Source organism: Echeneis naucrates, chromosome 13 (assembly GCF_900963305.1).
Source record: "Echeneis naucrates chromosome 13, fEcheNa1.1, whole genome shotgun sequence".
Taxonomy (NCBI): domain Eukaryota; kingdom Metazoa; phylum Chordata; class Actinopteri; order Carangiformes; family Echeneidae; genus Echeneis; species Echeneis naucrates.
In genome coordinates, this window is record NC_042523.1 from 12,673,281 (window position 1) to 12,701,096 (window position 27,816).

General features: G+C 38.7%; 1 protein-coding gene across 2 annotated transcripts in view; it reads right to left on the reverse strand.

Moving 5' to 3' along the window:
* Window positions 1-27,816, reverse strand: part of ppp1r37 (protein phosphatase 1, regulatory subunit 37) — a 32,247-nt gene that overhangs the window by 1,744 nt on the left and 2,687 nt on the right. Inside the window, exons 2-12 of one of the 2 annotated variants that reach the window (XM_029518036.1) lie at window positions 15,859-15,956; window positions 11,269-11,314; window positions 11,027-11,127; window positions 8,397-8,516; window positions 6,391-6,541; window positions 6,075-6,230; window positions 5,584-5,696; window positions 3,103-3,244; window positions 2,838-3,004; window positions 735-2,475; window positions 526-611 (exon numbers count right to left, since the gene is read on the reverse strand). In XM_029518036.1, coding sequence (XP_029373896.1) covers window positions 535-611; window positions 735-2,475; window positions 2,838-3,004; window positions 3,103-3,244; window positions 5,584-5,696; window positions 6,075-6,230; window positions 6,391-6,541; window positions 8,397-8,516; window positions 11,027-11,127; window positions 11,269-11,314; window positions 15,859-15,956 — 2,912 coding nt within the window. In that variant the 3' untranslated portion in view covers window positions 526-534. Of the gene's footprint in view, window positions 612-734; window positions 2,476-2,837; window positions 3,005-3,102; window positions 3,245-5,583; window positions 5,697-6,074; window positions 6,231-6,390; window positions 6,542-8,396; window positions 8,517-11,026; window positions 11,128-11,268; window positions 11,315-15,858; window positions 15,957-27,816 lie in introns of both variants that reach the window. The other variant, XM_029518037.1, reaches the window with a different exon arrangement.

Consider the following 27,816-nt stretch of genomic DNA (forward strand, 5'->3'; position numbering starts at 1 on the left):
TGAGGAGGAAGCTGATCTGAAATCTGACAATTCCTCAGCGGAGCAAACGGATTAGTGAATCAGCTTCAAAACCTGATCATCTAGTCCGGGAATGTAAACGAGTGATTCTAGTGAGCCAAACCTGCTGTGTGAATCTCATTATACTGCCAACCATTTTTTATTTTAAGGCACAACCCGCTTCCTTTATCTGTGGGATGAGATTAAGGTGGAATGGCAGCAGCCTGTGGTGTAGAGGGAAATGGAAGTAGCTGGTGCGGATGTTTTGCCTTTGTGTTGTTTATTCAAATGTATACCGCAGTAATATTTGATTAAATATATGTTAATCAAACTGTTGTTTTTTTTTTACTTCCTACATTAGAACTATCTCCATCCTGAGAAAGACAACCAAACACAGAAAAGGGAAGTTTAACAGCAGGATGGTGGAGTTTTGTATTGAGGCCTATTAATGCTGCAGCGTGCAAAAAGCAAGATGAATCTGTGTCTATATATTTATTTTATTGTACATACAAGATGCAAAATATTTACCTCACAACCTCATGGTCCATCTCTCCCTGTGTCCAAAGTGGCTTCTAGAAGCAGCTCCTCTAAGTCCTGTCCACAGCTGACACTCACTACACAAGTAACACAAAACACACATGATCAAACAGGTTTCTTTACACCCAACATCGGCGTGACTGTATCAAAATAAAATGAAATAGAAATAACAGTAGAGATCAGTGATTACAGTGACCCACCGTGCTCCATCACACAGCTGCTGGGCTTTGGGCTTTCAGCATCAAGAAGATGGAGGGAAAACTCAGACTTCAGGCCGTTAGGTAAAGCTGAACCAACTACTTCTCCATCTAGAGCCTCAGCAAAGAAGTCAACCTCATCTGCAGAGCTTTCATCAGGCGAATCCTCCTCTTCATCAAGACAGACAGAGCCAGCTGTGACAGATTTGTCTGCTTCAGGGTTTGTCTCCTGTGCTCCACTCTGAATGACAGACTGTGCCTGTTGATCAGCCTTGACAGAGAGAACAGACTTTGCTGTCTGTTTATCTGCTTCTATTTGCTGCTTTGCAATTGTTTGCTCTTTGTTTGGCAGGCTGTCCTCTTTCTCTGTTAAAGTGGTCTTTTTGTTTTCTGACAAACTGGCTGGTGTTTCATACTTCTTATTATCAGCAAGTGCCTCTTCTTTGTCTTTTTCCCCTGTTTGGTTCGGTGACTGGGTCTCCTCTGATGCAGATGCTAGCTCATTTGGTAGCTGTTCAACTGCAGATATTACCTGTTGTGTATATACTGCAGGGATACTGTCCGAGGTCTGACTCAATTCTAACTGTTTAGACTCTCCTGTGCTTTCAGACGACATAGCCTCTTTGTTGTCTTCTGTTGGATCTTTAGCTTCCTCCTCTTGTTCCTTCTCTCCTACACTCGTGGACTCAAGTTTGGGGCTTCTGGTATTCCCTGTTCCCTCTTCGGTGAGCTTGAATGCTGCAGTCTGGACCGGTGTGGAATCTGAAGGCTGAGCTTGTGCTCGTACACTTGGATCTGTCACTTCTGGATCTAAAGTAACTGATGTTACATCCTCTCTGGGTTGACACCGTGTCTCTACTGTGTGCGTCTGTGTGGTATTTTGTACAGACTGGGAGTGTGCTACAGGATTCAGCTCTGTTAGTTTACAGTCTGTTAACTGAGCAGGTGAACCTTGTTTCATGTCCTCCTGTGTCAGCTGTGTTTGTGTAGGTGCTTGAGGTGCAGGGAGGGGCTGTGCCTGCTGTGTGTTTGTATCGACAGGCTTCTTTGAAACCTCTGCAGTTTGGCTAGGAGCTGCTGGTGCACTTATTGGGAGATGAAGCTGCTGCTGCTCAGGTGGGCTCTCCACCCGGGTTACCATGAAGATCTTATGACCCCTTCCAGGGCTTGAGACTGATATACAGCGACCAGGAGATGGAGGAGTGCCAGGAGGAACAGGAGATTCTGTCACTGTAATACCAGAAATGACACTTGTCCCTCCAGCAAGTGTAGGAGACTGGGGTGAGGCGGTACATGAGGCACTAAGGGGGGGCTGTACAGCCACTGTCTGGGTTACAGGAGCAGTCTGGTTTGAGTAAGTGTAGGAGTTTGATGTGGAGAAAGATTTTGTTACCACTTCTTCTTCCTCTTCATCCTCAGTGTCTGAGTCTGACTCCAGGTTCAATTGAGAAATGTTAATCTCGGAGCTTGTTTCTGTCGGGCTGCTTGTCTCTCCATCATTTCCTGGTGTTTCACCTACTTCCTCTTCTGCTCCCTCTTTCTCATCTCTATCCCCTTTTTCCTCCAATGCTGATTCTTCCTCCTGTTCTTTCGCTCCATCCTCTGTGGCAATTTCAGCCATGGAGGCTGACTGCCTCATTTTCTGGTCGGTTTCTTCCTTCTCTTTAGCCAGGATGAAGTTCCTTTTGCATCCGTTTTGGATCTCATTCAGCAGGGTCCGCTGAGTCTCAATGAAACTCTTAACCTGAGATACAAAGAATATGGTTCAACCAAACCAAGATTATCTGAATAAACATAACTCAAAGCAGTTCCGAATGCCTATTTTGAGCCAGTACTGTCATTCAGATACTTTTTTTCCCCCATCAGGGTTTGTTTCAACAGAGGATTTAGTGCTGTAATGCATGTAGGCTTTTTTAAAATGCTAGACATCTTAAGTCCAAAATTTCACATCCATGTGAAAGGGCCAGTTTAACATTGATTTTTGTCCACAAAGACTGTCTGAGTCTGTTTAAACTACGTAGTCTGGGATTGATCCCTTGGACATGTGCTGATGAATATATCTGAATAAACATTAAGAGTATATTCAACCCTCATCATCAAGCTTACAGTTTCTTTCTTGGGCTCCCGGTCGAGGTCGAGACGCAGCAGTGAGGCGTTGACTTTTAGGGCAAGCGACAGGGCCATCAGTCCACCAGTCTTGATTTCATTCTCGCGAAGGTCCAGGCGCAGCAGTCTGGGGCTCTCAGCAATGAATTCAGCCACAGCTACAGCTCCTACAGAACAGACAAAAGAACGAAACAAGGGTCATAAAATGAAAAGCAGGAAGAAACCTCAAAAACTGAAATGAAGGCACATGGGCTCAAGTTCCCACCTTCGCAGGACAGTTTGGTTGAAGCAAGGCCAAGTCGCAGCACAGAGCGATTGGCAATCAGTCCGTCTTTCAACTTATGGACCCCTTCGTTACCGACTGAGTTATTGCCAAGGTTCAGAGTCTCAAGACTCTGGGTGCATGGCTGAAAGAACAGAAGAAAATGAAAAGTTATTTACATGGGAACTAGAGATATTGTCCTTCATATTAGCAAGTAAGGTGGGTGCAGCATTATCTGTTGTCTAAGATCACAGCAGGAACTGTTAGGAGTACTTCTGAGGTCGAGAGATGTTAAGACCGTCAATAAACAGTGATGATTAGAAAGAGCAGTGAGCAATGGGACAGTGCAGTTACAAATGATATTAATAAACACGCTGGTTTACAAATTTTTTTGCACCACTGTAATACAATAATTAAGGTTATGTATAATGTAATAATGTTATGATATTACAGCAAATGTAAAATGTGTAGTTGTGCCATTTGTATTATCATAGCTTGTTTACATAATTTAATTTTATGACTGGTCCGGGTGTTGATTAAACTGAATGACTCATAATATGCTATGTGGAGCTCATTATTTCTACATGGCTTATATTTTTTCATATCCTTACAATGTATTTTTAAAAATTGCATAAAATTGCATATAAATCATGTGATCAGGCTTTTCTGTTTCACCTTAATTTGATCTTAGTCATACTGTAGACTGTGTATTCTCTCACAGTTTATTACTGAAGGAAATTATTTATAAGAAACAGCCAACATATTAGCAACAACCACAGTCAGAAGGGTGCTTCTTGAACCTCACTGTTAGTATCAGAGTTATTTACTCATGTACAAATTTTTCACTATGTAAGAAATCTAATTTTGTCAGTATACAGGCTGGTTAAGATAAATGGCAGACAACATTACTGTCTCATTAAATTAAGGTAACCAGACGCACTGTAGTTATCTCCGGGATTATCAGCAGCCAGCACAATCATGAGATGGACTTTTTCAGTATAATTGGAGGCTTTAGGGTACTGTGTTTTGTGTTCAAACTGAAAAACTCATTTGTGCTTCCATGTACTATTTCTCCATAATTAAGATATTGTCTATAGAGCTCACACTGAATATGCTTTCTTCAGTCAAATTCTTCTGCTCTTCAGTAGTTACTGATCACATAACTTGAGTAGCTCCACTGATGATGCTTATATCCATCCATTTATAGTAACAGACATTAAATAAGCTTCAGTTGAAAAGCAACAACACTTTTAACTGTTAATAGATGAACAAACATCAAGAAAAAAATGTAACTGTGGCTATTTTATCCATAAAATTTTGTAACCTTTACCATCTCCTATTGGAATGTAAGCATAAGCTTCTTGGGAACAGTAGAAAAAATTTTCAACATAGCATTAATGGACCTTTTAATATTAAATTGTGATTAGTTTATCATTTACATATCCAGGAGTTTTAAAGCAACTTTATCATACGTTATTTTTGCCATCTGGTTAACATACATCTAATCTCCCATAATATGGGAGAATGTAAATATTGAGCACAGAAAGTTGTTTGAGTAAACTGATGTTAGGGGGAGATGGGGCTGGATATATTATTGCAATTTATTATTTCAACTAAAATATACTTTCTGGAGGATAGTTGGGGACAGCATTTCATGGTGTAGCATGTATATAGCATAATACTTTCCCTGCTGTGCCAAGGTGATTTTCCTTACATATATATATTTTTACATTAACATGGAAAAACAACAACCAACCTTTGAACATTAGAAAGAGCAGAACTTTGTCTTACACTGATGAGGCTGAGACTATAAGACTAATGACTCAGCAGTGTCAATACTGTAGTACTATAACAATATACTGACATCTCCCGAGGAAAACATAGCGGAAGAGATAACGACACTATCACTCAACAACAGAAATGCAACCAATGTCTTTGGTAATGTATAAAAAACGAAGAAGAAAAAGAAAAAAAAAAAAAAACTGCCGACGCTACCGTTTCTCAATTGAAATGAAAACATTATTCAACTGTCTAACTATATAAAAATACAAAGGGTCTTAATCTTATTTGTTTAAAGCAGCATGCCACAGTTAAAGCTGTAGGTATGAACTATATTTATGTGGCTGGTGTAACCAGTGATGTAAACCCTCTCCATTACCAAAACACAACTGATAGCTGGTGTAGATGAGAATGAGCGACAATTAGACATGTGTGACTATACGCTGTGGCCCAGCAGCTGAACATGGATAGATGTGAGGTGAAGGGAGATATAACAAATGACAGCTCTATTGTGGTCACTTCCCTGATAAGGTAATGAGGAGAAAATTTTATTCTTTCTGTCCCAGCTGTAACACACACACACAAAAACACAGAGGCTCTGATAAGTGTGTGTGCAGACTGGCTTTGATGTCGAACATTGTGCTTGTGTTGGTGTGTGTGTGTGTGTGTGTGTGTGTGTGTGTGTGTGTGTGTGTGTGTGTATACCAGTGCAGCAGCGAGGTAACCCATGCCATTGTGTGTGAGCTGGTTGTTCCATAGCACCAAAGTGACAAGGCCTTTCCTCTGCTCTTTTAGTCCTTCACACACGTAGGCTAAACCTGTGATAACAAATGGTGACAAAACAACAGGCACAGAGTTAGTACATCTGCATTTAACAAGAAAGATAGCACTTTCTATTTTATGTAAGGGATATACATAAAGCCTGTCCTTTCACACCAAGCAGCAAACAGATGATTAAACTCATCATTTCATTTAAAGACCTTTGCTCTGCAGCTAGCCACAAGCTGCCAAAAGGTACACTGTGACATAATTTCCCCACAGGGGTCAATAAACTCTCATCCAACTTTTTGAAAAGGTACTGAGGTGTACTGACAATAAACAAATCTTAAGTAAAACAAACCCACCTTGAGAAAACAATCCTGACTATAAAATAAAAATGCCACAATGTGTGTAGGTAGTATATTACTGCTGCCTACCAGAGTCTAGGATGTGGTTATTACGTAGGTCCAGGATCTGGATGTTATAATTGAACTTAAGCAAGTTTCCCAGTTGGGCTGAATCCTGGAGACCATTGAGCTTGTTGTCTGCAAGGTACAACTCCCGTAGGTTCATATTCATCTTCAGAGCTGTAGCTAAGCAGAAGAGTTAAATGAGGGAAAAGAGGGAGAGGTTATGGAAAGAAGTGAACAAACATTCGAGAAATATAAATCAAAAAATATTGCCGGAAAAAGAAAAACCCCTTCTTTGTGTATATCCTGTCTAGTCACTTCCCTGGCACTTCGCCTGTCTTACCCAGTAACATGAGTGGTCTCCCAGACAGGCCAGCATTCTCCAAGTGGAGGACTGCCAGGCTGCCACTGATCCTGAGTGCTCGTGCTACAAAGGGAGCTGAGTGGTCCAGCAGAGGAGTGTTACGTGCATCAAGATACTGCAGAGAGCTCGTCTAAATAGGAAACACCAGAGACAAATAATTTGGTATGCACGGATAAAAAGTGCCTTTGCACGTATCAGAAATCCCATCCTGAGGAAAAAATTACTGTGATGAATCTTTACAGGCTAAATGTGGATCTTCAGGGAGCTGGATGCCTTTGATATATACTCAAATATCTCTCATTATAAGTCATCATTAAGATCATTATCAGACTTTGTAAATGCAACATTATCCTCAAATGACATAACGTATGAATCGAAAATTAAGCCTAGATAAAGGCAATAACACACTTGTTTTTTTAAACTCTTGAATCTAAGGCTTCACCTGAGAGGTTCAATTCACTTATGGGTTTTGCTGAAACAAGTGACAGCCCCCTTTTTTAAACGATCATACTACTAATCAAACAATTCCAAATATCATCTTTTTTCATCTATCTTTACATCTATCTTTATCTTAAATGATCTCTTCACTCAGTCATAACATTAACTATATTGCTCAGGACACTCTTTAACATGGTTATTGTATCATTAGTATCTGTAATAAAGAACCTGTTGTTTTCTGCTCTGGGAAGGTGAATAATGTACAAGTATAAAATTAAAAATAATAAAATAAATTGGACACAATATTAATAATAAAAACGACAAATCAGTTTGAGGTGAGGCAAACAGATTAATTTGTGACACAAGCTAAAAGCTACAGTAAAACGAAAATACCAACAAACTCAATGTAGTATCCAAGGATAAAAATGTAATTAAAAATTTAGTGCCATTTGAGTCATCTACAGCAAGTGGTGGCTGGTTTTCATGATTTTGTTCATGCATCATCTCACACTCTGTCCCACAACTTAAACCACTGTAACTGTGAGAAGATTGTTTGTGAGTGGTTTTATCTTTTCTTTCATGTTATCAACAATTTCTCCAGGTAGTTTAAAGACACTGTTTAAAATAACAAGCAGCTGTTTGTATCCAGTTAATGTCCGGCATATTAGCGTATTTGGTTAAATCCCTATTAGTATTCTTCACAGTAACAAGTGACGGCTGAAATCAAAGTGCACCGTAAAGGGCAAGAGCATGACTTTGGAAAAGCAAGTGAGCAAGGCAACTCTTATGTTGGAGTGCTGACAACAAATAACAGCACTGCACAAAAAAAAAAGGGCAGTGATATATAACAGTGGACAGACTTTTGTTTCCCTTGAGTAAGGAATAACAACTGCAAAAGTAGGAAAAAAAAGGCTTTTACTTTGTAGTGAGTAGGACTTGAGACCAAACAGCTTTGACAAGCAAATGAGCATAAGAAAAAATGTTGTACAGTTTGATTAACAACTGACTAATACACTTAGTGCATCAAACCTATTTAAACAGCAGAAACAAATTCATTCTGTCACAATCTTATTGGTTCTGTGCTTAGCAATTCATGAAATATTTATCTTGCTACTAGTGCTAATCCTACTGTTGTTTTATGTCTTTCACTCTCCTTTATGCAGTTGCACATATATTTTACCATATAATATCATAATATTCTTAATTCATGATTCAACTAAGTATTGTTTTTTTTATTACTATTAATTTAATTCCCATTCACTTTACTCAACAGCATACTACTTAAAATGAATTACCTTTGTACTTGTTTTATCTTTTCTCACTGTGAACAGAGAAGCTGTATTGTGAATATTTTTATTATATCCAGGCACATTTGTTTTTGTTGTATTTGGGTGGATATTTTTTTTTTTTATGGCTTTCTAGAGTAGTACTTTGTAGTTGAGATGTCAATCTCTTGTGATCATTTTGGAACAGAGGGCATTCACCTTGACAAATACTAATTGGATAGTTGTCTTATCCTGTGCAGACGAGTGGATCTATAAACTCACCTTTCTCATCATGTGAGCTGCAGCCTGCCATCCTCGAGTGCCAATGTGCTTGTTGAAAGAGATATTGAGATGTGTGGCTGACTCATAATACTCAATCATGTCAAACAGAGCTGATGCCCCCTGAAGAGGAAAAAGAGACAGTTATGTAGTTTACAACAACATAAAATCGAGAAAATCTGTGGCGTGCCATATCTCAGGATGTTTGGGGTTTGTGAATTTAAAAAGTTAATTGGGTATAAAAACAGTTACTGATACATTTTATGTTGAGTAATCAGGTAGCTGGCAGTTTCAGCCACAGTCTAAAGGTCAGGTGCCAACTTTCATTTATCGTGGGCTGAAAACTATCTGTATTAAAGTTGTGGGGCACAAAGCCCTGCCTAGTCAGGAGCAAACACAGGACTCAAGTTAAATGCTAGGTGGTGCAGGATAAGGTAAAAGTGTAGTCATGATCAGATTGTTTTAATCTCGTGTTGGTGATCCTGTGGTGCTCCCTCTTTATTCATCACTCACAAATACACTGACTGACCACCTGACAATGGAGTCAGGATGGCAGGGTGGTTATTTTGCTTCTCTGTCTTTCTTCGATTTAATGTCACAACATAAATATTTACATAAAGTATTTGCTAATTTTATGTGTCTTTCATGGGTTTAACTTAGTCAGAATCGAAAGTGTAATGCAATACAATCATCACCCAGCAATGAACTTCAGGATGTGATGCAGATTAAAATAAGACAAGTCTTCTCCCCCTTGCACATGTGCTTGTGTACTGGGAGACAGTATACACAAGTGTGTTTGTCTACAGAGTGGAGGAAGATGAGTCAGATCCAGGCCAATAAAACCAGCCAATGTGAGTGCTCAACATGCCTGCTCCTCACTGTGCATCTTTATCTCTCCAGAGATGTTTTTCTTCATTCAACTTCCCCAACAAAATGGCACTGCTGCAGATATGAAGCTCTTCTAAATCAAGCCATCTATTGTAAGTCTTGTTCACTTCAAAGATAAACCCACCCTCTCACATCTCCATTAAATTTCTTCTCCTTTGAGCTTCCCCTATTTTCTTCTCAACAAGCAACACTTCCTCAATATTTTCCTCTTTTCAGCGTCTCATTTTACCCAAGCCAAAATACTTGTCTCCAACTGCTATCTGGTGATTCACTCCCTGACCAAATCAGTTACTTCATTCATATTTCCAAGGCAGCATTCCATGTTGGCTGAAAAGAGTGCATGTCATTCTGACTTTGGATGGTGTTAAGCCCTGGTGCATGCGTGTTTAAGGTCTGTTTTCTAATTAAATAAAATGTAATAATAATAATAATAATAATAATAATAATAATAATAATAAGTATAGTATTGTCCATGTATGAGTTTGGACTTTTCTCTATGTACATATCAGAAAGAGTATGTACACAGTCGCTCAGCAGGGATAAATTGCATGAATGAATGTACATGAACCTACGTGACTTGAATACTGACTGCAGAAGAGAAACAAGCCTGTGAAGCAACAATAAGTTATTTCCTCAAGAAACAAACAGAAATAACATATTTCCATATTCTTTTCTGGATACCCTGTGTTTTTGACAGGCAGTTTCATTTAATTACATCATTTTGTCATTTCAACTTCCTCTGCAATAGTTTAACAGCAGTCGAATGAAAGCTTTGTTGCGTACAATATCTGATTGGTTGCAGGTGAAGTCAAATGACAATAAAATGTTTATTTGCACAAGTGTGTAAAATATTTTTCACTGTAGAGTGACATTTTTCATTACAGATATTTTGATGTATTTTTCTTGTCAATAATCAATTCCCAGGGCAAACATTGACAATTTTCTGTCAAAGTCTGTCAAAATGTAAAATTATAGTTTATTAAATCTGAACGCAAGAAAACCCTGTAAGAAGCAAAAGAAAACCCAATAAACACAGTTAAAATATGTATTTAATTATTATTTTCTGCCATGTTAGCTACCAGAATGGAGTTTGTGTTGGTTTGAGTTGTTTAGAATCTGGCGTCTGGGGTGCATGTTATGTTGTTCGGGCCTCTCCAAAAATGTGGATGCGTAATATATAGACGGCTGACTGAACTGTCTACGAGGGGAATTTATTCTTTGCATTTACTGTAGTGAGTTTAACATGACAGCTGACTAAGTAACCTCAAATTCAGTGTCCTTACAGACATGACTACAAATGTGTTGGGAAAAAAAAATTAATAATAATCACAGGAGACTAGGACATAAATTAAGTTTGAATTGGAGTGAAAGAACTGGCTGAGATTTCCAAGGCAGGTAGAAAACAATGAACAGTAATTAAAATGACCTTCCTACCCTAAAGGAATGTATCCTGTGTGGCTGCAGCTAAAAGCAGGCCTTGTGTATCTATGCACTATGGCACTCTACAGTCTATTTGGGTCTCTGTCCTTCTGGACACTGCAGTCCTGTCTCTATCTTTTGGATGTCTTCAGCCCCAAAGTCCTTAATGGTGTTTACACAAGTGGACATCTGAAGTAATCAGAAAACCCATTGCAAACACTCCACATCCTGCTGGTGCAGCTGGAGTGAAAAGGAGGATCAGAGGGAGACTGAAGGCAGAACATAATAGTGAATGCAGGTGAGTGAAATGAGAAAGATTTTCTTACATCTTCATCCAGGTTGGTCTGCTCCAGGTCTATCACTTTAAACTGGACCCTCTTCAAAATCTCTTCCAGAGACTCACATGCCTTGTAGTCAAGCTTCTCACCTTAAGAAATGCACAAGATTGGCCACTGTTTCATAGCAGCAGAGAGATCCATGTTGCATTCAAGAAAGTTTGTGACATTCTTACCACAGGCTATATTTACGGAGTAGATGATGGCTGTCAGGATATTGCTTTGGTTCTTACCTTTTAGGTCTAAGCATTCATTTCGCTGAGTCAGGTCTTTCAGTTCCTACAGAAACAGAAACAAACAAACAAACAAACAAAAAAAAAAAAAACAAAACAAAAAAAACAAACAAACAAACAAACAAAAACAGTTTCACTTGTGAATTTCTCCACAGGAGCTAACTTTGCTTTTAATATGTTGATTTCTTGACAAAACACAAAAACTCATTCAATAAATCACTCAATACTGCAGGCTACATCTGCTCTGCTTACTTCTGCTGTGTTACTGCTATATGACTTTTTTGGAGTGCAGGGTACAATGTTCTTTGGAAACTAAAGAAAATATGAATACTGAGTGATTCCCAAATATGGTAACCTTGAATGGATCAGTGTAATAGACAGAAGAGGGGGTTTGCCATTCTTAATAACATTTTCTCAATATGAATGGGGTAGTCTGTGTTAGAGAAGATCTACTTGGTTGGCAAAAATACATTGCAATCCTGAAGCTGGTTCTTGATAAATCACTCCCATTGGTATGCAGGTGGAAAACTCTTAATATGAAGCATTAACATAGAAAATATTTGGTATGCATTGGTAAAAACTGAGTCAAACTCGTGGCCATTGAAATTCATGCTCACAGCTGGTGAACAATCAGTGAAATTAAAACAGGTACACTGAACTCAAACTGCTAATGTAATATTGTGAATATAATGGAGCCTGAATGGTAAAATGGCTTACGTGCACCTCGACTGTTCAAACATGAAGCCCATTGTATGCGCTCTCTGATTCTTTAAACATGAAACTGTGCTGTTGTCAGTGTGTGTGTCCTACACCACCGAACAGATTAATAGGTGGAGTTATTTCACCTTTTGTCCTGGTAAAACATCCAACCACCCACACAAACATAAAAACATACAGAGAACTGCCCTCAAAACTATGTACCAGCAAATCCCACTCTCTAGTTGGCTGCCCAACCCATTCAGCATGAACTCCATAACCTCTGCCCTTCTGCCACCACTTCTCTGTGCGTGGCTGAACATACAGATGCTGTTTAGTTGTGCTGATGGTTCATCACCTCCTAAATGACTTCACAGGTCTCAAACACATGTACCATATATAATGTACCACAGTTTTAAACTAACCGTGAAACTGACCCTATATATTTTAAAGTAGGATTTCAATGCCTATGGTATTGACTGTTCAAATGCAAGCACACATGTTTAACAGTCAGTCAATTTTCACCTACAATTAGCTTGGGCACTTGCCACGGAGAATGAATGTATCAGTGTAAATGCCTCTCTGACAGAGGTGCCAGAACCCAAAATAGCCCTAGATGCACCGTGTGCCTCTGCATGTGGGATGTGTAAGTAAAACTTTTGTGTCTTAATGTGCTTATAAATTTGATGGACTAAGATCAGCCACTGGGTACTTTTCTTTGTTCATTATTTGCTGTGGCAAATACTGCTACTGTGTGTCTGCATGTTACAGACTGTATTTTTATTATTTGCACACTTCTGAAACAGAGTACTGCAATAATTTTCTGTAAATCAAATTTCCTACGAGCATCTTCAGATGGGGATGGATGAGAAACCTTACTGTTGTCCATTACTAATACTATAGAGAAAAAAAGGCACTTCCAGTAGCTGCTTCAAAGGCCTGTAAAATGGGCCCAGTAGTATTTCCTTCTAGACATAAGTTAATAAGACATAAGAAAAATTATTTAAATACAACTGAATTCTCCTGCAGTCATTAAGATGCTAAAGGTGCAAGTCAATTGTGCCCTCTGAAAGCAGCATTTCTTAGCAATATCCAAAGAGGCCTTTAAAATGTTTTAGCAGTAAAATGATATGTTTAGTACAGATATTTGAACTTGGACTGCTTAGATCTTAACCGGAGACATGACCTGCATGACTTGTGAGCGGCCTTGCTAACATGCATCATGTCATAACAGCCTTGCAGGCAAACAGTGTGTGTTCATCTACATGTGGATGAAGATTTTGAATACAATTTCCTGCATGTTCCCTGTAGAACATGTTTGCCCACTAGCCTTACAGCAGAGCATGGTTCTGCGTATTTAAAGAAAGCAAGAGTGCCCCCAAGTTGCATGCAAGACATTGTTTAGTAGGAAAACCACTTGTCCTTGAGGGACTTGCAGCCACAGAAATGTGACACAAGGCTTCCAAGTGTCTAGGTTTTAAGACTATGATGGGCGTTACTGCGAGATGATCTGTAGGCCCCCTGGCAGGTCGCCTTGTGTATCATGCAGTTACACTAATTAAAGAACACATTTATAGTAGAAAAGGAAAAAACTGTCAACGGCTGAGCTCCTCTTGCTAACTCCCCCTCACTGCCCAGACATTTGGTCCAACTGGCTTGTTTATTTGACTGGTTACTGCAAGGATGACTAAGCAGAAATGAAAGGGGTTGTAGTGGACCAAAAGACTTCAGTGGAGGGGAGGAATGGAGAGAGCCAGTCATGAGGAACCATTAGTAATAACAAAAAATGCAGGGAAGGAGGGGAGAAGGTGGGGCAACTCTGATGACCACAGGTCGCAGACCAATCACCTTCCAGTGGAAATGTACCCAGGCTATAGGACTAACTGAAACCTACAGCAGCAGCTTAGCACAGTGATGTGCATTTCCACAAGTAGCTGTGATGTTAACAAAAATTCTCTCAATCAGCTGACCAAACGTGGGGATTTCTTTGCAGAGTCTCCTGAATTACAAATGCGTTTCCAGCTGGGGCTCACTGTCATCCAGCATCATCATTCACACACGGACACACTTGTAGGTACAAATGTGCTGCGCTCCAGCAAAGAGGCCCAGTTCAGGGTTTATGAGTTTGTGCTGCGGTAACTCCAGCAGAACAAATAAGAGAAAGAGCTAACATGTCCCTGCTGTAAAATCCTGCACTGTCACCTCTGCCACCCTGTCAGTATGACTAGAGGAGAAATGTTTTGGTGACAGGACACAGGCACCTATGTTTGCATAGACACAGTGCGAAATTATCAAAGTTATCAGATTTAGCATTAAAATGTCCAGTAATGACTCTGTTGACCTTTTATACTTAGCATAGCCATACCTATTATACGAGTAGAGACCTCAAGCATCAAGTATCCAGTGCCATTAGCATTGGGTCATAAGTACACAGTAATTTATGTGTGCTTGAGAACAGGGGTTATTAAAAGGCTCTTCCAAGTCTTGATGTTCTCTGCCTTTTCATTCATATTTCCTCTTCCTTATGCTCTGTGATACAAACACATCTCACATTCAGTAGAATCAACACTCTCACAAGGAAATTTTTGCGTATACTCACAATCATAATACAAATCGAGCATGTGCACCAATTCACATTGAAAGGCACGAGGCAGAATTATAAAAAAAGGAACAGCCCCAAGGCTTTCCTAGCTGTATTTCAAGGATTGCTTATACAGAGGGATTATGGGGCACATGACTGTGCTAGCTTGCCAAAAAGAGAAGGCAGGGGGAACAAAAAAAAATAAATAAAAATAAAATAAAATAAAAGCCACAAAACTAGCAGTCATAAACTCAATACCATTACCCAGGACAACATTTGTTATTCCACACCATTTTCAGTGCTGCTGGGAGTGGGGAGAAATATTTAAAAGGCACAATGAAATATTTTTATTCACATGTAATGCAAAAACAACTATTTAATTTCAATTTTTAACAGTCTTACTCAACAGAACCTCAAGATGCTTATTAGGGGGAGCTGGTTATGGTAACAGGCAACAGTAGTTGAGTCGGTGTAGCGTTGGCCTGTTTTAAACCTTGTGTTTGCTGATCTATTGCACTTTGCCACTCAGGGATAGTAAAGCTGACCTTGACAGTTTAAGGAGTGTTTCTGCTTAGTTGTATGTTGACTTTTAACTGACATTTATCAGTCACAAATATTAAAATTAATTTGTTAAATTGACATTGTGTTTTGCATTTTAGAACAGCATGACTTATGTCATAATACTAATGTTACTCTTTATCTGGTAGCTAAAGGCTGATGACAACAGCTAATTGATAATAAAATGGCCAATATTAATATTTGTCACCTGTACATTAACATCAGTAATAAGTTATAAGTATGAGTGATGTTGAAACTAGCCTTTCCAAATTCCTAACAAATGCCACTATGTAGTTCCTTAATATCATTTGCTAAGTTTGACTTACTACTTGAATTGTGGTGGTGTTAGCACACAGACTGATGGGCTTATCTGGGAAGGTGTTTTTAGCATTGATACTTATATACACCCATCTGCCTGCTGGGAACCACAAACCCTGCCAGCTACTTTGCCCAGAGTCGTGTCATGGTGCATCATGTCAGGCACTCAAACCACATTTATATGTGAAAATGTTTTCATCGCAAGAAGAAAGAGTTTGGGACGTAATTTTTAGGACAACACATTTTGCGGCTTCAGGAACAGGAACCTTGACAATTACATCTCTTCTGCTTGCATGGGTGGAATACATTTTTCCACTCCCCAAAACAGGCAAAAGAGTTTGAATTGATTCAACACACTCATATCTATGAAAAAAAGGACAAAAATCTAATCAGAAATGTTGTTAGAATTAGTATGACCATGCTAAATTGGGCCTTACCTGTATCTGTTTGAGCACTTTGGGTATTGGCTTACAGTTGAGGTTCTGACAGGCCCCTTTGTAGGAAGAAAGGATCTCGTCCACCGTTACATTCTGGGCTGCAAAACACAAGAGTAAAATAGTTAGGACTGTTTTTAGTGCTTTGTTTCTTTAACCATATTTGTCACTCTTTGGGGTGGAAAGAAAAGAATGAGATTGATGAGGACACTAGATTATCGTCTTTTAACTTAATTTAATATTCAATCACATGGCTTGATACTTTGTTCTTTTGAATGTTTTCCAGCATTATCAAATCAAATTTATTTGTAAAGCGCCAAATCATAACAAAGGCACTTTCCAAGGCACTTTACATATAGAGCAGGTCTAGACCAAAGTATTTATAAATTATTATACATTATACAGCTGTAAAGCTGATACTTGTGCCTATTAAAAGCTGATTGTTCAACTTAACTATGTGCTTCAGTATAGAAAGATAGCTTTCCTTTTATATTTTATCTATATGTCAGGAAGGATTAGATTAAATTTTAACTGTCTCTCTTCATCTCCATCACTGATGCTCACATGTATCACTTGATGCATGCAGTTGGGACATGGACCTAAAATACATCCAAAAAGATTTCCAACCAAAGTGACTGTGGCCATGTTTTTTTGCTATTGTGTTGGTTCATCATTATGCCCATATATTTTGTGAGCTGTGCAGTTCTCTTGAAGGTCACTTACTCAGCTGTGGTGTCAACGATATTGGTGCAATGGTGGCTAACAGCTGTTCTGATAGCACCCATTTGCAAACCAAAGAGAAAAAAAAAATTGAAATAGATTAGGTTTGTGGAGTTAAACCTCTGAAACATAGTTACATCTGCCTTGATGTCGCCTGGCCATCAGTTCAGCTCAGTAAATGATCAACATAATTAAAAAAGAGGACTGGGACACTCTTGGAAAAATTGCTTCTTTTTGTGTGACTTTAAGTGTTTGCTTTGGGGATAACTCTCCTAAGAGAGAGGATCAGAATCTGTAACCCCTTGAGTTGGGAAAAAGGAGGTATTGTTCTCAGATTGTGTGTGAGTGAGCCACTGCTGCCATCCTAGACTGTTGAAAGGGGCTAACTCCAGTCAGGTGACAAGGCAACATTCAAACCCGCTGACTGCTCTGGCTGAGAGGCTATGCTTAAGGGTTGAGGTGAGAATCTCTAACAGAGAAAAATAATGAAAAAAAAAAATAAAATAAAATAAAATTGTGCATATATACAGGGCTCAGAAACATCTGGACACAGAATAATAGCCTATATGCATTTGGAGAGAGAAACAGAAAGAGAAACACAAATTTTGAGAAAACAGGGTGTGTTGTTACGGATTGATTCCAACCCATGCATCTAAAGCCGTTATAGTAATATGATGTAAAGCTAATAAGCAATCCTTTTGCAAATAGTTTCAGCGCTGGCTCAGGTAAACATGTACTGCACAGATTAGAGATATACTTCTGAAGGAGTGAGGTGATAACCAGCTCGTAATACTGAAGTACAAGACATTGCTCTGCTCGAGTGTGGCTACAGTTTGCATTTTGGATGGTTAAATCTGTCCTATACTTTTATACAAGCACAGGTCAGAATGAATAACCTTCAGCTGGGACAAAGAGGCAGTTCAAAACCTGCATGAGCAGCCACGCATGTCTGACTGGCTGTTTTTCACAGTCTAAACGAAACTCAGCAATGGGCTGCAGCTGAAAATAACTACTAGAGATCAGCATTGCTGTGAGTCACAAGTAATGGTGTTTGTATGCTTCCATGTGTTATCGTGGCAACAACATATCTTTCTGCTGTTTTCAAGCACTAACCAAGAATTCACCTGAATGGCAACTGGTTGATTTCTCAATCATACAACAGGTACCCAGTATGTACTGTACTCACTCACTCACACACACGCACGAGTTGCTGATGCAGCCCCAAATTCAGAATCTTTGCCTGGCTTTATAGCTGTGAATATGTAAAAAATGTTTCTACTAAACCAGTGTCTTTGCTCCAGGAAGACAAAGCCTGGGCCTCTGAGGGAGCAGCTTTTCTTTGTAGCCCATGTGTCATGTGTCGAACAAATTTCTTCACTTTAATTACCTCTGTACTATAGAAGCTGTAACCACATGCAGCACAACACTGCTGTTAAAAACAGAACAGATTCTGCATTTGTGCAACAAGAGTCTTTCATTACCCTTAAATTCGAACTTCAACCACATTATTCCACCCGAATGAGCACACTGCTGTTGGAGGACACTGCCTATGAAGGACTAAATGGTCCTTATAAGGAGGGTTCTTTATATTAATTGTGCTGCATATACTTGTTTTTACACCAATCTGATCTCTACTTAGAGATGCATACATTCATGAAATTTCCAAAAATGAAAGAAAAGCTATTCATTGTGATACCAAAAGGTTTCACTCACTTGAATGAAGCCCTGCATTGTCTCAGTCACTTCACAGGTAGATTTATTTCAAAATGGACACTAACCAATTATGCCAAAATGTGCATCTGATAGAATAATTTCAACCCCCCCCCCCCCAAAAAAAAAAAAAAAAAAAAAAAATAAACAAACTGTTGCAATGTGAGTGAAGGCAAAGGAAGAAACGAGATCAGTTAAGACATCCATTTTTTGATTAAAAGGAAAATGGGTCTGCAACAACTTTTAGATTTTTTTTCCATCTTTAGTGACTTTATGAAACAAACACATTAAAACTCTTGCTCCAGATTTTCTGGCTATAACAATAAATTACAACTTGTCAGTCAAAACAAGGTTTTTTGACAGGTTCTCTTGCACTCTCAGGTTTTTCCTCTCAGCTTTCCGCACAGACAGTGTGATTAAAAATGTATAATAAATTAAAAAAAATGTTTTGCTGTGGTGGTTTCAAGGCTCGCCATTATTCAGGCAAATTCCATGGTTCCGTATGCAATAAAAGCAATGCAATGATTACAAGTGATCTTCTGGATCTGAAGTACCACCTTTACTGTAAGTAGAATATACTGGCAATGTTTTTTTTTTGTTTTTGAGCCAGTCAGTTTTAATTTACATTTTTTCCTTTGTCTTAATAAATAAAAATATAATATAAAGAGACAGCTCTCTGAATGTAACATAAATGCCTCTGTTTTGCAGTATGTAAGAGAGCAATCTTCTAAAATCGAAAAGTACAGTGTGTGCATTTCAGTGAACACTGTGCCCTTGAAAAAGTGTTATTGTGCAGAGTTTCTCTGAAGCAAGTGTGTGTAAACACTTCCTGAGGGACGGTGGGGTTTGGGGTATTGGGGGCGGGGTGTCCCATGCTTAGTACACAGTATTTTCACACCACTAATCTCATTAATTATAGAAAGCTAAAGTCAGGACCAAAGAAAGTAATGCATAGAAGAGTGGGCTGAATACCTCAAACAACAAAATATAAGAATTGATATTTGGGGAATGGTGATAGAAAGACAAAAACAAAGAAGAAAGCAGTGACAGACAGCTACTTCAGAGTCAAATGTTCAGTGTTAAGTCAGAGATGGTAGCTTCAGGGCTGCAGGATCATTAAGAGCTGAGCTACAGCTGTTGCCTGCATTTCTGCTTGCTCTGTCTTTGTTTTATTGCACTCCCTTCAGTGCTGCTGGTACATGTATAGAGGGAGTGGTGAAGAGGAGGTGCACAGAGGGGGGAGAGAGGGAGAGGAAATGACTGCTCCAAACAACATCTTTGAAAACCAGGCTAAGAGATAGTCAAGAGCTCATATTATATATGGTCAAAAAGCTAAACTTACACTGACAAAAAAGCAAGACAAAAAGCAATAGCTATAAACCCTCCTCTTTAACTGCCAAGATGAATTGTTATATGACTTTCAACAAGCTTAGGATGGTCTGTCTAGAGTCATACACAGCCAAGACCTGAGAAGTCATGCCCAACAAGCATGGTATATTATTTAATAAACAGGGGCTGTCAGGCAATGTTTTTCCTTTGTTTCACTGCAGCATCCTAAATTGGCTCAAACTATCCTTTCAATAGACAAAACCAGCTTTTCATGTTGGACTGAAGGAGGGAGGGAGGGAGGGGGGGCGGGGGGGAGGCAGAAAGGGCATGTCGGCTGCTTTAAAAACACATTGAGATTGCAGGTGTGGAGAGACGCAGATGAGGCAAAGATAAAACAGTGAAGGGAACGTCCATCTCTCCTCTGACTCAGTGAATCTGCTTGGTGACACAAACAAGGCACACACCCCTTTCTCCCAGTTGTTGTTGTTGAACACTATCCATAGCCAATTTAGTGCATTAAGTTGAACATATCATACACATACTTCCCCTCCTAACGTAGATGTTAAAGGTTATTAGGGAAAACATTACATTAAAATCTGAATCTGTGTCACAGTCGGCTGGACTAGTATCTTGGGGCGAGGAAAAACTGCTGGCAACAAGGGAGGTGTACCTGTCATATATTATGAATCAATTACTTGAGCTGAGTAACTGGAAGAGCAGCAACAAGTACAGACACATTCAGATAAGAGCTTAGAGCATGACAAAGTTTTTTAAAGATATTTTTAAAGTTCCCCGCGACCCGACCGCGGATAAGCGGATGAAGATGGATGGATGGATTTTTAAAGTTAGTTATATGGATAAATATGCAAAGCCAATAAAAGGGTATTTTATTGACAAGGTATTTTATTAGCAGAGTGGCTGTAAACACCCAGGGCAATGTTAATGATTTTTGTCCGCCATGCTTAAGTCATATGGATCATTTAAAATCAATGACTCAGTTTGTGCTCGTCTTGCTGAGACAGATGAGCAAACTGGAGTAAACAATTATCATCTTCATGACCACCCATTATATGAGATATGAAGTCATGATTTTTTCTTTGCCACTATATTGTTTTCACCTCTCCAGAGATACTACCTATGGAATTTGTAAGTTAGACTGACCATTTTCAAACGGACTATCGAAACAGGACCGTGGGGATTATGGAGTTCGGTGTTTGTGGAAGACTTGAAATGCTGCCAACTGTTCTCCACCTATTCGCACCTGGCTTTTGGATCACTACTTTTGGAAAGTTACAAAGTAAATTGGGCCACACTCACATCTCTTTCACTGAACTTATGAAAACAGCTTTCCATTATTTTCAGACTTTTGTAAAAAAAAAAACAAAAAAAAACAAACATCTACAAGTAACAAAAAGGGACTCTAACTATTTAGATGCGAATCTCAAAGATCTCTTGATGTTGAGGCCAAACCTTTAGGCCAGTACACGCATGCTAGCACCTCACCCACAAAGAAGCTGCTGTCATAAAGTGCAGACAAGATGTAGACAGACATCATAGACAGACATCTGCATACTCATTGCAGAGATGCTGTTTACTACACTGCATCAAGGATAAGTAGAATATGGTTAGTCAAATTCTTAAATTCTTGAGAAAGAATTCAAGCAAAGCCTGACCCAATTTCTGTACGTTTGTTCATCTTAAGCTTTAACATCATTGTACGTTCATTACTCACTCTTATTCTTTGTCTCGCTGACAAGAAACCAAGTGCAAATATACCACAGTTCGCAGGTGTTTTGCTCTCTTCCATTGGTTCAACAACAAAAAGGCAACAACCAAAGACAAATGTTTGCATGTGTGCAGACAAAGAGGCAACCACATTTGAAAAGACAGACATACAACCCAGAGACCTGGCACAAACTGAGGATTCCACAGAGAATGTTTCATGATGTCTTTAATTCATTCCGCTTGACTTGTATACACATCCTGGTTTCACCAGTGAAAGAGTATTACAATTGATTTTCATGTCAAAAGCTCAAGAAAAACTTTGGCTGAGACTGGGAAGAAGAACTGGGTGAAGATTGTACCTGCCTCAGACAAGCAGCTGTAAATAAAAACCTGACCTGCCCTATTTACACATTTCAAGCTCCAAAGACAGCTGGGGTTACAAAAATCTTTAGTTACATGACAACAGACAGAGAAAATAAATGTCTGTAGTGGGAAAAGGTCAGTTTGAGAGTTAGTCAGCTTGATGACTGGCTTACGAGGCACCAACAAACAGCTAATACAAACAACACCAACCAGTACTACTGCAGGACCAGAAAGCTGGAAACACTTACATAATCAGAAGTCTCTGTGAAGTGACAACATTACCTTGAACCAATCATTTAGAAATAATTTATCGAGCTAAAATATCTGTAGAAAGGTAACAGCCAAGAAACCAACATTGACAGGTTATTTGCTTTGAGGGGAAATTATTTCTGACCACGACTTCATATAAAAAGGTGCTCCAAAAGGGAGGATTGCACTGAATAACACATTAAGACCACGTCCATCCAACATCACCTTTTTTTTCCCATATTAATGTCGACATGTTTATTTGCAGCCCCGCTGATGGCATCCAGTCATATCTGAAAATGGTTTCCATTGTCAGTCAGTCAGATATTGTTTGCATCTTGTTGCTGGCAGATAAAAAAATCTTGCAGAAATAAAATGCCACATTTATCAGTTTATGTTTTAGTGTGTAGTGAGGACCAAAGGTAGTGTGCATGTAAAGCTAAAACACTGTTAATTCATTTCTAAATTTCACTGTGATTGGTGGCCAAGTACACTGCAGAGATACTAGTCTCTGATGGTGTTAAGAAATTTGGTATATATCGTATTACTGGAGCATAACATGTTGCCCCGTAACATGGGCCACACTTAAATAATTTCATACTTGTTCAGTAGGTAAACAACAAGAAATATGTAAATGAGAATATCTATATGGTGAATTTCATTAAAACCGTTCAAGTGACCGTATAGACCAATAATTATAATGGGCTGTCAGTTGGCAGGGTAAACAGCTATGTGAGGCAGCATATCTGAAAATGTTTCTGTAGCTAAATATTTTAAGAATGTATATAGAAAATGATCAGGTACACCTTTCACAATCAGCCTAATTCACACTGAATACAGGAATCACTAAAAGCAAACATTTTTATTGTTTATTTCTTTCTTGTAAAAATGATTTTCAAATTTAGGTGACCTATTGTTGTTATCCAAATAAAACAATGTGAAATCCCTCATGTTTTGGGGGTGACAAAAGAAATATAAGAAATAAAACAGACCAAGCCTGTTGGATGTTTTCCAGAGATGGGTGCAGTTATGTAGGGACGTAGCACAGAAGTGCTGCCAGCTCTTACTTAACATGCAAGTGCCAGTGTTCAAAATAGCCCCACTCTCTCAGTCTTCAGTCCCATTCCCTGCCATTTCACACTGCTGTGCTGTGGGTGGTGACAGCAGCGTCATTCACACATGACAGCTGGCTGGTCAAAGGTGGGGCAGAACGGCACGGTCTGTGCCACTGCTGCTGTGCACTTATACCAGTTTGAATGACGAGAAGGGGAAAGTAGGTGAACACTACATAGATAGATGTTTCACATGGGAGCTTCCTTCTGCTCTAAAACAAGTGAAATGTATTCACACTACCTTCATCAAACTGTACCAACAGTCTAAATGAGGGGGACAATCAAAAGTAAATAGGGGCATCACAATTTTGATTGTAAATTGATATCGATCAAAGTGCATCATGATTTCGACCTCGTCTTCTTGATCCATCTCTGTACAGACTGAAAAAAAAAATTAATAATATGTGGTTCTGAATAGGTATAAGTAAAATGGCCCCAGAAGTCAATTGACTTTTTAAAACTTTGTTGTTCTTGTTCTGTTGTATGAAAAAGAAAATAGTCAAATTCATGTTCTCATGCTTGGCCAACAAAGATGATTCCGACAGAGCAAAATTTCATTCATGACAGATGAAAAAGCTTCAAATAATGCAAAGTACTACTGAATATTTTATGACCATTACACGGCTAAACTCAGACATGTCCAAGAAATGCTTGTTGGTAAATGTAATTTTCCTTAATTAAAAGATGATTTGGTAAATTTCACTGCACCCCTAAGTAATTTATGTACTCTTGGCATTGAAAATATTCTTTTCTGTTTCTCAGTAACAACATTGAATAAAGACTAAACATTAAAATTTCACAATGCCAAAATTTCACAGTGAAGTTTGACCTCCTTTACATAGAATGTCATAATTTTAATATTTAATACAATACCAGTCCTCACATTTCACGTTACGGCATGCACAACAAAGACCTCCTGTATTTAGGGCTTGTCTGCATATTAAAGCAGACACAGGACCTTGGAGCTGAATATCGAAATGTCAATGATGACTTCACTCCTTTAACAGTGCAAGACAGTATATCTGTGGCGCAGCACCAGCTTCTCTCTTGACATAATGGTTACAAAATAAAACACAGCAGCCATTTTAAATAATCTCATGTCTGAGAGAGAAAAAGGCTACCAGACCAGATGGAGAGTGACATTCTGAGTGAACAACAATTAAATTCTCTATTTTTAAATAAGGAAGTGTTTCATAGATTGCGTAGCGTGGTAATATTTGTCCCATCCAGCTTCCCAAGGAACAATAACAGCAGGTACATGAGAGGGAGAGCAAACAAGTGCTGCTTTATGAGGACAGAAAGTCCTTCACAGACATTAGGACAGGATTAGAAAAAGAATTTTTAAAAATAATAAGTGTGCTACAGTGCAGCAAGACAAAAGTTCAAATGGCAGGTACAATCATGGAGCAAACACCAACAAGAATGCACTCTCTCAAATTTGCAAGACAAAGGTGCATGTGTAGCACAGAAAAGCAAAATGTAAAATAGAATCATGCACAAACTAGAGCTTGCCCAGAGTGCTCATATTATCACCACCATCATACTTAAGGTATGTGGCAATAAAGTGTATTGCTGATTGGAAAAACCAGAAACATAAAATAAATTCAATTTACAGTGTCATTGCCAGATACTTTCTCTAGCAGTCTTTGGCGTTTACACTGCTTTGCAACACCTGAGTCAGCAGAGTTGCTCTGTGACAGCTGAGCAGATGCTGGCATTGGAGAAATGAAATGTTCCCATGATGTTTTACCCGTTTTAAATGCCAAGTTATATTTACAAGTTAAGACACTTGGTATCTGTTGATGTGACAACAATTAACTGGTATTTTCAAATAAAACCTTTGCTTGTTGGGCCCTTTGGTATTCAAAGTTGTATAATAAGATAAAACTTGCCTATAATTTCCATTATTTTTAGAAACCACAACAAAGTTGACAACTCATTAATGCAGGTATTACAGAATAATACTGACATGAGTTGAAGAACATGCTTAAGAGCACAATTTGATTAGTCTTTTTTTTTTAAACAATACAAAGACCTATACAGCAGTCTGCATTACCAGATGATCTAGCATTTGTTCCCAAAGATAAATAATATTGGTGTGCCCCAAAAAGTTAACAGGCAGGTTATTTCTGTCATGGATCATTGCACATTTATCAAATGTGATATGTCTTCATTAAAAGACTTAAAATTTTCTACTCTCCTGGCTTTGTTGACCCCCAAAATCCAGTACTGATCCAGCTCTGGTGAAAATCAACTAACTCCTACATTTACCAGGCCATTGTCCAGTGTGCATGGTGAAAGTTTTACTTATCAGTTGGTAACTTGGGCCACAGCCATAACACATAACATTTCATGGGTCACAGATCCTCTAATAACTGGGTGCCAAGTGGGCTTTGGGTCTGATGACACAAGACAGAGCTACATGTAGGCCAAAGAACAGGCTTGCTTGCAGGATAAACACTAATTAATGTGATAGGATCATCTGTGTGGTAAGTGGCTGAAGTACAGATTGTCAATTATTGTTTGGTTCCTGTGAAAAACAATCTTGTATCGCAAGATTTAACAAGATCTACCTGGTCCGATGAAAATAAACAACTTAGCAGATGCTTGCAGTATCAAATAATACTTGTGTAAAGACATGCTTTGAGGATTTAAGCCCTAACTACACCTAGAGTGAAATGGTTCAACAGGGAGAAGAAAAATTAAGGAGGGGAAGCTATGCAGCATGCTGGGAAGTTCAGGAATCTCAGGATATGATGTTGTATTTGCTCAGGCCTGGAGGGAAAAAACAACCGTCCCTCAAGTCTGGACAGGGAGAAGGGTATGAAAGGAGTTATTGGGAAGTATTTTATATTAATCATAACATAATGACATTCAGATATTTTATCCTTATCCTATTCAAGAGTATGTTTATATTATTAAACCCTTGGGCAGAGTATTGCAAATCAAATAAACTGCTGTCTGTATTTTTTGGTTAGTTCTCACCTCATACATAGCCATAAACCTGGAAGAAATAGGACTATGACACCACAGCTGACTATTCTTGTTCTCCCAAGTCTGAGCCAAGTGTTAACATTAAATAGCAGCTTCATTGACTTCTCACACCTGTTCCAAAGTCTTTCGTAACAAAAAAGCAAGCATTTGTGTAGAATATGAAATATCTAACACATTCTACCCTCTACTACTAAAATAACAGCTCCTGCTGACTACAAATGAACAGGCCCTCCACATTACTCTATTTCTGATAGCGGACATTAACCATGGGTATGGAGAACCTGGCACTGGACCTGCACATCCATGGTCTGGATAGATTACGGATCTATTGTGAGACAGTGCTTACTTTGGAGAAGAATGAGGAGCCTTGGGATGGAGAGTACATACATATGATACATAAGATACATATAATTTCCTGGAATAAACAATTGTCGACACTCACACACGTAGATTACTTTATGAGCTAAGACATACAGCAGAAAAGAACAAAAGACAAAATATCCAGCTCAATATAACAAAAGTTAAGGAATCTCACCAATGATAAACCAGTAAAGTGATTATCAAATCAAATCCAAAAAAATAAATAAATAAATAAAAAAAAAGGGGGGGGGGGGGGGGGGGGGGGGCAGAATGAGTCCCCCCCCCCCCCCCAAAAAAAAAGACAAGATTGAGATGGATGGAACAACAGTTTGTAGTTCCATCTATAATTTACTGAACAGTACAAAATTATGTAACTACTTTTTTCTCCACTGAGTCGTTTTATCAGTTTAGCCCAGCACACTTTGCTAAAATTGTTCTGATAAATTTAGTGGGGTGTTATAATCTTGTATATTAAAATCAGAACATTCTGTATCATACAAGTTATTTTTCTGGCATCAACTGTGTACGTCTTAGAAATTGCTTAAACTATGTGATAAATGTGCTGTGATAAGGGTTCAGAACTCTTGGGTAACTGGATTGGACATTGCCCCAGTTGTGTGTGGCTACAGATACTTCATGTCCAATTTACTATCAAAATGATTGCCTGGCATGTGCACTATAAGGGCACAGGCAGTCTGGACAAGCAGCAGGGCTAAGTGAGATGCAGTGAGGGGAATAGACGCTATAAACATGTGAATTATGTTAAGTGACTATAATTTGCATTTACAAATTGTGTCAGGAGGACGTCCTGACAACACAAATGTCTTTCTGACCAGTTGCAAGGGTGTTAATAGAAGAATTCATATTCAGCTGAACATGAGGCAGTATTAGTCATGCATATTAATCTTGTTGCTTTTGTGCTTCTGTCTACTCCCCCTCCCCCATCTGGACATATCGCACTACTGACCCTTGCCTTGAACCACATTTTTACTTTTATGCACCAGGGAAAAACACAGGGCTCTCACTGACATACCCATTAAACCTTACAGATCACACTAACACTAAAACCAGAAGGCCCGACTGATAGCATGCTTTAATTTTAAACAAATCTGATATCTTCTCAGTCACCTATTAACTGTGTAACTGTACTGTGAGCAAACACCAATTTTTCAGACTGCGACTGTATGTCTGTTTATTCAATTATGTAATTGTCCATGCCAGATGAATGACTGTCCAAGTCATACTCAAATAACATACAACTTTCCATGCTTTCACTTCAGTTACTGCTACACAACAATTTAGCCAAAAATGCATGCATGTTTATTTGCAGTACTTTGTTGTACATTAACTTAATATAGACAATGAGAGTAAATATAAATCTAATCAAAAGGTACAAAAAAAG